This window comes from Sebastes fasciatus, chromosome 21 (assembly GCF_043250625.1).
Source record: "Sebastes fasciatus isolate fSebFas1 chromosome 21, fSebFas1.pri, whole genome shotgun sequence".
In the NCBI taxonomy this organism is placed as follows: Eukaryota; Metazoa; Chordata; class Actinopteri; order Perciformes; family Sebastidae; genus Sebastes; species Sebastes fasciatus.
This window is the reverse complement of record NC_133815.1, coordinates 2,604,873-2,617,984: the sequence shown is the minus strand read 5'-3', so window position 1 is coordinate 2,617,984 and position 13,112 is coordinate 2,604,873. Positions and strand designations below refer to the sequence as shown.

Sequence of the window (13,112 nt, the reverse complement as noted above, 5' to 3'; positions counted from 1 at the left end):
TAGTTCTGCAGGTATTTGGTCATAAACCAAAAGTATTGTACAAATTAAACTTCTGACCAGATGGCAGCATTAGAGGAAAAGTCAGAGCATCACCAAATTGCATGTAAATACGTTTAAAGGGACTATTTGTAACTTTCAGAAATGCTTAACAGCGACACCTGTGGCCGTGAAATCAACAAAAGTCAGCGTCGGGCTCGTGCTTGTGCTCACTCTACATAGACATGAACGAGCATCGCTCAAAACAGTGAGGCGACACACGTCAGCTAAAACCACAATATCACTATATTTCAGCTGCTTGGCAGTAATGTTAGCTGACCAGACGAAGGTCTCTCCATGAATCAATGCTGATACTGCGTTTGCTTCTTCTGCCTCAGCGCAGGCTGAGGCAGCGGGGCTCTGCAGCGAGAAACTCGTCTCCCTCCCCCCGCAGCCGGAGTGAGCAGGGAGACACCGGCACCCGGTCGGTAACGAGACAACAACGTTTCTCTCCGAAGAGCCCCGTCGCTTCACAAGACACGGGAAACCTCTGTTGGTCTGGAGGAGCTGCAGCATTTATTTCTGCACAAACGTCCACTGTGCATTCACTAGATATTCTCAGAGCTAAACTAACTCTTCTGCAGTGTGGAGTGAGCGCGCGTTCACGTCTAGAGGTGGAGCGAGCTGAGCGAGAACGCGCGCTCTGTCTGAGTGAATGAAAGCAGGCAGAGGAGCGGGGACGCCGGACACACGCGCGCATGTGTCCCAACCCGCTGCATTTATACGCTTAGAAAATCACAAACAGTCCCTTTAAATAAATACTTTGATATATTCCCAGTAATCAGATGAAATGTAATCTTTTTATTCCCGTTACGGTCTGCACCAGCGTGATTAAGAGAAGCTGTAGATTAGAGGCTCCGTTATCAAAAGGTCACCGCTCTGATCCCCCAGAAACCACCATGAGACCACCATGTGACTCGCCTGAACATGATGATCAACACCTCAACATTCACTCAAAGTCTAGATAAGACCATCAGTTTAAAGGTCTCCTGCAAATCTGTGATCACAGTCGGCATGTTTAATGAATTATGTGCAAATCAGAGATGAAAACTGTCAGATGTTCTCTTCAGACATGAAACTGGTTTGTTATAACGGACAAAAAAAACAAGAGGAAGTAAGTTGTTAGACTGCAGGTGGTTTTATTTCCATCCATGACTGAAGTTCCATTTTAATTCTGTTTATCTAAGACTAAATGTCCTGTAATGTATGCATTATTTCTGTAGGTTTTTGAACTTAATATAGAAATAGTTCCATCTAGTGGACAAATACAATTACATATTTTGCTCCCCAAAACATAAATGGAAAAGCAGGTGCAAAAAGACAACAAATACAAGGAGTATCATAAAGATGTGTTTATTTAAATGTTAATAAATAGTGAACAATGTGATTTATTACACAAATAATTTAGGTGGACATAATTTAAATTAAGTGCACATCATTTTTCTTTTTTTTAAAAGTGTGTTTTTCACATTGTTGAGTTGTGCTCTTGTGCAAATCAACACCGTGTGTCTTTTCTACAAGTTCCTGCGGAGAGAAAACAGATTACACAAAATGTTAGGTATTTAATTTGTGCTTATTTGAATATATTTGTGATTATATTCTCCCTTAAAAATGCATCGAGAACATGCAAGTTGTTTTAGTAATGATGACAATCTATAATAAAAGCAAAGTGAAAATGTCAAAAAGGAGGAGAGAAAATGTAATGTGTGTATAAATATAGGCACTAAATGGCATGAAAAATACTATTGTTAAGCCGTATTTAACATGTCACTTCCTGCAATTTCTCCTTTTCTTCTTTTTCGATGTTCTTCTTGCCATTTAGTGCCTGTATTTGTGCACATATTAATATATCAAAGGGATAGTTTGGGCGTTTTTGAAGTGGGGTTATCCATAGTCAGTGTATTACCAGTTTAGAGAAACAGACCGGAGTACTAGCACGGCAGCAAAGTAATGAAGTGTATGCTATATTTTGAATATTTTCATTGCTTAATCTGGGGAACTGAAGCTGTTATCTGTTCCCTCGCCAAAGCCACCAGACTCCATTGAAAAAACCTGGAATTTCACCTCACAGAACACAGGGGTCGCTGGTCTACCGCTGCATTGATCGGTTAGTTTGTTTGTGATATTGTGAGACTTGTGTGAATTTGGTGTTTTAAAGGGTTAGTTCGAATTCACCTAACACAAACAAACTAACCGATCGAGGCAGAGATAGACCAGCGGCTCCTGCGTTCTGTGAAGTAAAATTCCACATTTTTTTTTTTAAATGGAGTCTGGTGGCTTTGGCGAGAGCATTGATAACGGCTTCAGTTCCCCGTCGGATAAGTATGTCATACAATTCCACTTCAAACATCCAAACTATCCCATTAAAGTATCATTTTCCTGCACTCCCCTCCTTATTTCTGTGTAAATCTTGATTTAAATGACTACTGTTAAGCTGATTTTAGAGTACAGCAAAGTGAAATGTCAGAAACAAACCTTGTGATTGTGGTTGTGATTTCTTGTGTTTGTTAAAATGTGATGTTCTGGCTTCATTCTTGGAGCCGTCGCTGTCGTGGTTCGGCATCACTGCTTTCCATGGCTTCTCTGTTGGATGAGGAAAGTGTACAGGTTAAGTTACAGAGCAGCATGTTTAGGGTTAATTCTCCTGATATCAAAGTGGGGAAAAAAACGTACCCATTTGCCACCTGTGTGTCAGGTAAATCTGATCCATTATCCTCCATTTGTCCTGGAGGGAAGCCGGAATGGCGCAGTTCTCATCCATTTCTCGGATGGCGTTGCCGTGGGGACAGTGGCGCAGCCTCTCCCACGCGACGGACTGATGCTGCGGCTCATTGCACACGCAGTTCTTGTCCCTCAGCTTCGTGTACACCGCTGCAGGACATTTCTCCACGTTCTGATTGGACGCCAGCGGCCTCTTGAGGCTGTTCAGCTTCCTGGGAGGATCAGCCGCCCTCCATTTAGGACCTAAGCGACACGAGCTGTTCTCAGAAGACTCCCCCTCGCTGTCGTGCCCGTGATGAGGGCCGCGGATATCAGGACTGGAACCTTTTCTCATCAGCCGCTTCTTGGAGTGAGATTTACAGGCTTCACATGTTGGTAAGTCATTCCACTGTTGCAAAAGAGACGCTTTTCTTTTTAAGACGCCACCATCGAGTCCCGGACTGGCAGACGTGCCGATCCTGCTCTTCGCCACACATCTGGAGCAAAGTCGCTCCCTCTTGGGCGCATAAGGAGTAAACGCATTCTCAGTGAAGTTCCTGTTGAGGCAGCACTCGTGGTCAGAGAGGCTTCGCCGATCCACCTTCCCTTTAGGTTTGAACCCCTCTTTTGGCTTGCGAACGGTTGGTTGTTCTTTGTAGTCTAGTTTTCGTCTCCTGGTTGGCACATCTAATCCACGGTTGCCCACAAGTCTGCTCTGCTTCTTGGGAGTTGGCGGCATCTTGCTGCAATAGTAGACATTATCGAAGTCAGCCAGCCAGCTGGTTGAAGGTAGGTAGGCAGGCAGTGATTCGAATGAAGTGTCCTGGTGATCCTGCACGTTCTTTCTATCTGCCTTAAGAGGGGAATTACCCAAAAGCACCTCTGCTGTGTGAGTCAACTCCGTCATAGGAGCTTCCTCTGCAACAGGAACATCCATCCCGGGGCACAGATCAGCTTCAGACACCATCTCATCCTCCACACTGGGCACCATGTGCTCCTGTTCATCCTCTTCCAGAGGAAGCATCTCAATCATGGGGACGACGTCTTCTGCAGGAGCCTCCTCTCTCGCCGTCAGCACATCTGCTGAAGGCACTTCAGCTACACCTGCCAGTCTTTCATCATGACACTCTGTGCGGCCATTTCGGATCAGCGATTCAGGAGAGGGAACCACAGTTTCCTCCACTGACCAGACACTGGACTCCATCTTCCACAGCTCATCCAAGTATTTGGGGTCGAAGGTCGGGTGTACGACTTTGAAGTTGAAATTCTTTGACGAATCTTTCTCACCGTTCGTCTCTTGAACGTCGCCATGAGCTGCTACTCGGCAACCAACATCGGCAGCGACAGTCGCATGGTCCACCTGGTTCCTGGACTCCTCCAGAGCAGGGATCTTCTCACCGCTGTCGAGTGTCCCAACTAACAGGATGTCAGGACGAGCTTGGAGCGCCTGCTCCGACTGATCTGCAGGAAGGCACGGCCCTTCGTCCTGCCGCACGCGACCCTGGAGGACGGAGCTACTGCGCTGGACCACTTTTTGGGAGAAGCTGTGGGACACTTCTGCAGTCTCACGAGCGTGCAGGAGTTGCAGTCCCACCGGTGTGGTGCAACATTCAATCCTCACCTCCTCTGTCTGAATCACAAAGCTGCCATTTGGTGGCGTCCTGGTGATTGAAGAGGGCGCCGTGTCCTTTAGCTCCAGAGAATGATTCACCTTCTGCACAGCCAAGGCTGGTGAGAGCGGCTGCTTGATGGAGACACTGGGGCTGGTGTCGCCGATGCAGACTGGGATGCCACTGGGGGCTTCGACTTTGCTGGGACCTGGAGTGCTGGTCCTCTGGGCGGCAGACAGTGGCTCCGTTTGAACCTCGGAGCTGGTCATTTCTCTGGTCTGGCTGTTGTGCTGGTAGCGGTACCTGCGGGAGTGGTAGGCCATGGTCTGGTAGTACTGGGGGTTGAGCATGCGTCGGTAGTCCATCAAATGGAGGTGGGTGTGGGGTACAACAAAGCCGGGTGGCTCCATGTACGGATTTGGCTGATAGTGGGGCATCACTGCTTGCATGCCATAACCTTTAATAGCAGAGGAAAAGTCGTATTAAGAGTAATGCTACATGAAGTATACAGCCACACTAGCAGCTCTGTGAGGCAATGAGGAATGTCATTAGTTCTGCAGGTTTTTGGTCATAAAAAGGATTGGACAAACAAATTTTGATGATAGATGAAAAGTCAGAGGATCACCAAAGTTGTAACAATTCATCCTGAGGGGAATATTAATGTTTGAATAAGATTTCATGACAATGCAATCAAAAGCTGTTGAGAAATTCCTCAATCAAAACCACAAATGTCAAACTCATGGGGGCGCTAGAGGGTCACCAAAGTCATAAGGATACTCCGTCTAATTTGTGCATATGTAGCATGAAATAACTAAGACATTTTAAATAGCATAATCCATCCAATATATAAGCACTGGTACTCGTTGGCTGCAGGAGGCCATACATGTTGCATGATTAAATTACTGATTCAGATGTGCACAACTGGTGAACACCTCACCAGCAGAGGAGGACTTTATTTGAAAGCACTTGTACATACAACACAAAGGGCCTTACAGAGCAGTGGTTTTTGCTACATAACATGCAATATAAGTGAAGTATTTCCAGGGAGCATTGCGCCAATAAATCAATGAGTTGCACCACAAGTTTGTATATTTGGCACTTACCTAAACCAGGGTAGTATGGGTTGTAGGACACAGGCATGGGCATTGGTACAGGCCACTGCATACTCTGCATGGGCATGTATGGCTGCGAGGACTGTACGTAGAAGAAAGGTTTGTGGTGCTGCTGCTGCTGCTGCTGGTGGTGCTGCTCCTCAGGGCGTGGAGCTCCTGAAGGCCCTGGAGCCGGCAGATGGGGTCCCTGGGCCTGCTGAGCTCCGTATGGTGGGTTTGGACCCTGAGGGCCCATACCGTAAGAATGCTGGAAGGTAGATGTGGCTGCCTCCATATCTGACAAACAGACAAGAAGCAAACTTTTTTGATTGTTTTGAAGTGTTTCCTTCTTTTGCTGGCAAATTTATCGCAAGATAGCAGACGGTTTCTGACAACTAAACACGTACTGGACAAGTGCAAGAAGCAGATTAGCACTGACAAACCAACACAGCTTTCAAAGTAAATTGGAAATCAAAGGGATCTTGTCAAATGCTGCACTGATTGGCTGGATTTTGGTCCCAGGTGACACTTGTCCAATTAGAGTTTGATGACCTTCTTTTAAAGCCAATGAGACATGTTTGTTTCCCTCTGAATCCCTCCCACTGTGCTGCATCAGCTCACCTGAGGAGCAGATCAGAGATAGGTGAAAGAAGGAGGAGTGGTGCTTTGAATGGACTTGAAACTATAGAGGAGAAGCTGATTGGCTGTAATTAAAGAAAACAGACCTGCAGCTTGACAGAATCACTGGCATCGGTTACAGATATGTGGCTCAAAGTGGCACCTCCTGCGCTTTATAGCATCTTTATGAGGCTTGTTTTCTTGAGGGTCGCCTCATTTGCAGGCGAGCAGAGCAAAAGATTAGTAAAATGCAAAGCACATAATTTACACGACCGTGTGTTGAGATGCAGGTTTGACCCCCTGAAGAGCCAATTATGAGCTTGTTTGGTAGCCTGGAGCAGTATTTATAGACGGCACTATCCGTGGAGAATAAACATGCTCTGTGAGAACTGTTTGTTGACTTGGCCGGTGATTTAAAATCTAATGTTTAAAGATGTTTATGGACTCTGATCTGTGTGCTTTCAGGTCAAAAACCTCCCTAAAAAGAATCCTTAATATCTACAACCACAACATACTTTTGCTATTTGCTTGTATACAAAAACATGTTTAGAGCATCCATTGACACCCATAGATTATAGATAAGAGGGCTGCAACAAATGATTATTTTCATTGTTGATTAATCAGACGTAATTTTCTCAATTAACCGATTAATCATTTGGTCTTTTAAATGACAGGAAGTCGTGCCCGTTGCAGATTTCCAAAGCCCAGAGTGACGCCTTCAGATGTCTGGTTTTGTCAGATCAACGGTCCATAACCCAGATATATTTAATTTACAAGGATTTACAGAAACAGTCTGCAAATTTGAGTAGCAGGAATCAACAAAGGTTGTCGTTTCACCGAATTAGTTTCCTTTCAAACGATTTGTCTATGGAGATACACCGATCAGCCATAAGACAGCATGGGCACCCTGACCGGTCTGCAGCTACGCAGCCCCATACAGAACAAACTACGATGCACTGTGTTTTTTCTGACACCTTTCTATCAGAACCAGCATTAACTTTTTCAGCAGTTTGAGCTCCAGTAGCTCTTCTATTGGATTAGACAACACGGGCCAGCCTTCGCTCCCCGTGTGCATCAATGAGCCTCGGGTCTGACCCTGTCGCTGGTTCACCTTCCTTGGACCACTTTTGGTAGGTCCTGACCACTGCAGACCGGGAACATCCCACAAGAGCTGCAGTTCTGGAGATGCTCTGACCCGGTCGTCTAGCCATCACTATCTGGCCCTTGTCAAAGTCACTCACATCCTTACGCTTGCCCATTTATTCTGCTTCCAACACAAAGTTCAAAATGTTCACTTGCTGTCTAATATACCCCCCCCCCTGCCAGGTGCCATTGTAACGAGATAATCCATGTTATTCACTTCACCTGTATATCCCAACTAAATATAAAAGGTATGCTGAATTACTGGCAGATCAACATCTGATGGTTGAAGTGTGAAATCTACGGTGCGTAAAACTCTAAACTGCTCTAATGTACACCCTCTGGCTGCCTTGTTGTCCAGATAAAGTGCTTGTAAATCAGAAAACCTGCTTCTTGACATTTTCAAAGATTGTCAAAGTTGGACACATTGGAACAGTTCAAATGATTGCCTCATTATAAAATAAGTAACTCTTAAAAGATGTAAAATGATTCAACACAAAGCTTAAATAATGAATATTTTTATTGGACTGGCCCCAAACTGTGGCACACCATCATCTGCACCAAACACAACCTTTCAGCCCATTTGCCTGTTTGTGAAATTCATAAATCATGAATAGTGCGAGGCAGTATCACTGCAGAAACTTTATACATACATTTTTTTTTCATACTTTTATCTAAACAAAAAGAGGCTTTTCTTGTGCAGTGCATTTCACCTGGTGCTCTTAATATTTTTAAACACATTATCCTGGAACAATTACACCTTTTGGTGGGGACCTGAGGAGGACAGAAAACATTTCGTTAAGACATCGCCAAGACAGAAGAGTGTGTCGGTGTGTGTGTGAAATCAGTTGTCAGTCACCTAAAAGATAATTTATGTAATAATTTTTAATCTTCTGCAGAGCTGTGTGTATTTCACCTACAGTTCATCACACTTTGGGGACATCAACATCTCGGTTCTCCTCTCATCATAGAGCCTGACAAAGAGAACACAAATAAATAAATCACATTCAAAGAAACAGCCAGGTCAGCGTTAACAGTGTGACTATATGAACCTCTCTCCCAGTGGAACGGTGGCGGCTCATCGTCATCTTTGTCCTCGTCTCTCGGCCTGTGGTACATCACTTTCCTCTGAGTACTCATCTCTACACAGCAGACATGAGCAGAAGAAGAAGAAGAAGCGTTGTGTTATATGTATGAAATGAAGAAAAATGGAAACATCTTCACACTGAAACTCCACTTGCATCCATAAAACGACCAAACAAGTTAAGCCAGGAACATTTTTAAAGTCTGAAAGCAGACACTCATTAAATATCGGATTTTCATAAATTACATCTTCCAAATAAATTGAACTAAATTCAGATTTGTCTGCAGGTCTGAGGCTCCATCCCAGTGATGCGAGTCATGTGTTTATAAGGTAATTTAACGAGTCTCAACTTAGTTGTTTTTTTCCTAGAAGAGAACATCATATTGAGTGTCTTACAAAAAAAACAGGTGAAGTTATACATTTTTATTAGGTTTTATTTCCTTTTGCTGCAAGGAAAAACATTAATCAAGCGACACTATCAGCAATTAATTATAGTGATATTTTATATATGCATGCAAGTTCATCTTCTTTAAAAATGTTAGATTCACTATATCATGCTGCATTACGATTTGTCTCCGATTCGGGTTTCCGCACACGTCATTATAGTTTGTATGAGAAAGTTTGTTTGTGTTCTTTATGCAACCGTAGAATGGAAACATTTTCTGTATAAGAACATATTTAACAAACTGCCTCCTTGTATTATTCTTTAATGTCACCAAAAACTAGCAGTAGCTGCGACCACATTTGACATTTTAATCTAGATTATTCTATAAACATGCAAGATTTTAAAAACAGGATTAAGGGTTATTTGAGCACTGAATGACAGTTCTTTGGTTGATGTAACTTGCTGTTTGTTTTCAGTTTGTAGTCTCTTTATATGTGAATTTTATTAATGTTTTTATGTTGTTTTTAACATCATTTTTAAGTCGCCTACACTGCCATTTTAGCCAGAACCCCCTCGGAAACGAGATTCAATATATCAATGAGATTATCCTGGCTAAATAAAGGTTAAATAAAATAAATTAAAATAAATTTGTGCTCCCATCGTTTAACTATGTGGTTCCATCTCAGCACTACACAAACATAAAAAAGGGGTGAATTAAAAATAAATTTGGGACCACAACTGCTCTAACTTGGCTGCAAAATTCTAATTATGATGCACGAGCTGTTTGGGCAGATTGATGGATGCTTTTTGGCACATTTTGAGTTGCTAAATGATTGGCCCTGTAAAATAAACTTAGGCTGCATCCCAAGTCTCTTAAATTGCATCCACGTTTCCCTCATTTGCATCTTTTCCTTGCGTCTCTCTGTGCATCCCCGGTGGGAGGGACGCAATCTGCAATTTAAGAGACTTGAGATGCGCCCTGTGTTGGTGCAGGAGTTCAACCTTGTCGTTGAAGAGGGGCTGCTTGTCTCCTCCTGGGAATCACGTCACCGTCTCCCCACCTGCCTTGGTCAGCTGACATGGTCACATCTTCTCTGCAGAGTCTGTCTATAAGAGAGTTCACACACTCAGTACAGATTTCTTACATGGATACACAGCACAGAAAAACATCCACTAAAGAGACTTACCCTGACATGTTCTGCACTGCAGCTCACCACTGGTCATCTCTCCAGCCTCACCATCAGCTGACTCCTGCTTACAGACATCATGACCTTCCTCTTGGGTCACTGGATCGGACGGATCTTGGCATTGGCCTCTTTTATACCAAGGTTTTGCAGCGTGTCTCAGCGGTACCGGATGGGGCTTCCTGGGTGCAGTATGCTTCCTCACAACCAATCTGACGGGCTGCTCACACCCTCTTCCATACCTGCTTTCCTCCTCAGAGTCTCCGGCTTCCTCCCTGTACATCTTGGAGCCGTGGACTTTGCTCCTTCCGGCCCCTTTTGCGAGGCTTTTCCCGCAGCAGGCGCACATGAACCTCTTTGAGCCCGGCAGCCACACTTCTTCTTCTTCAGCAGCTTGTGGAGACCCGCTCACGACCTCTGCGAGCCTCCTGCCTGCGTACATGTGTTTGGGGAAAAGATCTGCATCGTCCAGATCTGTGGAGAACATCTCGTCTCTGGAGGACAGCTCGTCCAGAGACGGACTGAGAACGCTCATCCGCTCGTGGGCGATCGGCATGGATAGGTAGTTGTAGTAGTAGGGAGCAGTAGGGGAGGGGAGGTGGCCGGCTGCAGCATCTCCAGGTGTCAAAACGCTCTCAAAGGGCAGCTTGAGGATCTGGTAGCTGGGATTAGCTTTCAGATGTTCTGTCTTTGAGACCGTGTCGCCACTTTTATCATCTTTGTGCACCAGCTGACTGGTGGTAGAAGGCAGGATTGGATCCACTCCCTGCTTCAGGAGCTCTTCAGCGTCACATCTGGGAACACCTGCATCAGTCGCCAAGATATCTGACTGGATACCCGCGACCTCTGCTTTCTCAAGAGGGAGGAAGTGTTCGTCTTCTGCTGACTGCTCCAGCTCAGGACATTCTTCGTGAATAGAGGAGCTATCGAGAGGATACTCCTCTTCCAGTCCTGCCGACCAGCATCCGTGAGGGCTCAGGCCTTCTAGGCTCCTCTGGCTGGACTCGCCGTCGTACACCGCTGTTGTGGAGTCACTGAAGGTCACAGCTGAAGACTCTGAATGGCTGTGATCAGGCGCTGAAGGCAGGACGAGACTCTGCTCTTCGCTTTTCTTCTCTTCTACTGGAGAAAACATTCCCGAGGACTGCGAGGCGACACCAGAGTCGAGTTCCCTCTCGGCGCCCTGCAGCTCAGTGGCTCGGATTTTATCCAGGCACTCGATGAGTTTGGTTATGGCGTCACTGGGGTCGGTTTGAGCCTCTGAGCAGGCCATTTCTCGACGCCCGTAAGGCTGTGGGTGATGCTGATGCTGCTGCTGCTGCTGCTGCTGGCGAGGCATGTCATTCCAGGGAGGAGGTTGGAAGCGAGGCTCAAACATTCGCCTGTAATCCATCGGATATATCGGGGCGTGAGGGTAAACAAACCCGGGATACTGCATGTACTGGTACGGGTTCGGGTTCATGCAGGGACGGCCATAGTTAAGACCTGGGTAATAGAAAACAGGGAGATTTCAAGCAATCAATACTACTTGTTGAGTGTGGTGGAAAGTAACCAAGTACATTTACTCAAGTACTGTACTTAGGTATAACTTTGATGTACTTGCACTTTACTTTCATTTTGTATGTTTCACTGCACTACATTTATTTGATAACTTTGGTTACTTCGCAGGTTCAGATTATTATACAAAATATAATCAACAAATAAATGGCTTTACTTTAAAATAAGCCTCACTTGATTTTAAGGATATACATTGGAAATTTAAAAAAATTATATAATTTAAAACAAAACCTTCATTGAAAATAAAAATAAATCAAATAACTGATACAAATTGTATTGATTTTAAAGACATGCATTGGTACAAAAAAAAGTTTTACTTGTATCATTTAAAACAAAACCTTCATTGAAAGTAAAATAAATAAATTAATATAATGTGATATATAAAATAAATAATACTTTTTGTAATAAAATTGTATTGATTTTAAAGATATGCATTGGAAATTTAAAAAAAAGTATATAATCTAAAACAAAACCGTCATTGAAAATAAAAATAAAACAAATATAAAAATAATATTTTTTGTAATACAATTGTATTGATTTTAAAGATATATATATATAGATATATATATTAAATTGTATGATTTAAAACAAAACCATTGAAAATAAAAATAAATAATATTGATTTTAAAGATATGCATTGGAAATTATTTTTAAAAAGTATATAATCTAAAACAAAACCTTCATTGAAAATAAAACAAATATCAAAATAATATTTTTTGTAATACAAGAATTGATTTTAAAGATATGTATTGGAAATATTTTTTTATTGTACAATTTAAAACAAAACCTTCATTGAAAATAAGAATAAATAAAACAGATAATATAAAATGTTATTGATTTTAAAGATATGCATTGGAAATTATAAAAAAAACTATAATTTTAAACAAATTCAAATTAATTATAATAAAATGATAAATTAAGATATTAGTATTGATACTAATAATAATGGTAATGCTAATACTTTGGTACTTTTACTTAATTCAGATTTTAATTGCAGGATTTTTACTTGTACCAGAGTATTTCTACACTGTGGTATTGCTACTTTTACTAGAAGATCTGAGTACTTCTTGGGAGATTATTAGGCTCCAACAACAACAAACATAGAGTTTAAATAGCTTGTTACCTCCAGGTACACCATATTGGTTGTATGGGTTGTTCATCTGCCAGTGCTGGTAGAGGTAATAAGGTTGAGTTGGTGGCTGGACATAGAAGAAAGGTCTGGGATGTTGAGCTCTCTGCTGTCCACTCCCAAATGTCTGTGGTTGTTTGCTTCCATCTGCAGGAAGCAGCAGATATTAAACTGTTACATCTCTCTACTTGTTAAAAATGATGAGTTTACACAGCTCAAATGTTATTAAACCAGCATGTTAATTATAAGGAAGTCTTTACCGTCCATTTTCTTTCACGTGCTTTGCTCAACCTGTCAGAAATAAAACACCACAGGGGGATGAAAACAACCAAATAAACGAGAAATTAAAGGCGACTTTTACATTCAAATCTTTCGACAAACAAACAGAAGTAGAAACGTTTTCTCTCTCAGGTCCACATGACGTTCTGCTGACTAAAGACGAAGCATCTCTGCTAATTACTCATATAGGAAACACCTGATGCTGCTGCACAAATTAGCTCTGAGCTTCAGTAGTGTCACTTTAACCAGGATAAGATGTAACATTAGTGTCTGCAACAAAAACGTGTGCAACTCTCAAA

At 42.9% G+C, this 13,112-nt stretch overlaps 2 protein-coding genes across 2 annotated transcripts; both read right to left on the bottom strand.

The window, feature by feature from the left end:
• Positions 1–1,373: 1,373 nt before the first annotated feature.
• Positions 1,374–5,996, bottom strand: LOC141759681 (uncharacterized). The gene is made up of 5 exons (XM_074621958.1): positions 5,845–5,996; positions 5,450–5,734; positions 2,710–4,803; positions 2,512–2,619; positions 1,374–1,560 (listed from the first exon to the last, which is right to left on the bottom strand). Exons 2-5 carry the CDS (start codon positions 5,730–5,732, stop codon positions 1,532–1,534), a joined length of 2,514 nt encoding a protein of 837 aa, XP_074478059.1. The 5' UTR covers positions 5,733–5,734; positions 5,845–5,996; the 3' UTR covers positions 1,374–1,531.
• Positions 5,997–7,847: 1,851 nt separating this feature from the next.
• LOC141759427 (bucky ball-like) lies at positions 7,848–12,934 on the bottom strand. Its single transcript, XM_074621480.1, has 7 exons — positions 12,795–12,934; positions 12,529–12,681; positions 9,852–11,333; positions 9,667–9,771; positions 8,248–8,337; positions 8,116–8,169; positions 7,848–7,969 (listed from the first exon to the last, which is right to left on the bottom strand). Exons 1-6 carry the CDS (start codon positions 12,799–12,801, stop codon positions 8,138–8,140), a joined length of 1,869 nt encoding a protein of 622 aa, XP_074477581.1. The 5' UTR covers positions 12,802–12,934; the 3' UTR covers positions 7,848–7,969; positions 8,116–8,137.
• Positions 12,935–13,112: the final 178 nt, after the last annotated feature.

Bases quoted from the DNA above. Each gene is read 5' to 3' on its own strand.
- LOC141759681 (XM_074621958.1), bottom strand. From the start codon at position 5,732: ATGGAGGCAGCCACATCTACCTTCCAGCATTCTTACGGTATGGGCCCT. The intron at 4,804-5,449 runs GTAAGTGCCAAA...CTGCTATTAAAG, and splicing joins CCCATACTACCCTGGTTTAG to GTTATGGCATGCAAGCAGTG. The intron at 1,561-2,511 runs GTTTGTTTCTGA...TTCTCTCCGCAG, and splicing joins ATCACAACCACAATCACAAG to GAACTTGTAGAAAAGACACA.
- LOC141759427 (XM_074621480.1), bottom strand. The intron at 11,334-12,528 runs GTAACAAGCTAT...TCTATTACCCAG, and splicing joins CCAATATGGTGTACCTGGAG to GTCTTAACTATGGCCGTCCC. The intron at 8,170-8,247 runs GTTCATATAGTC...TCTCTTTGTCAG, and splicing joins ACCGTTCCACTGGGAGAGAG to GCTCTATGATGAGAGGAGAA.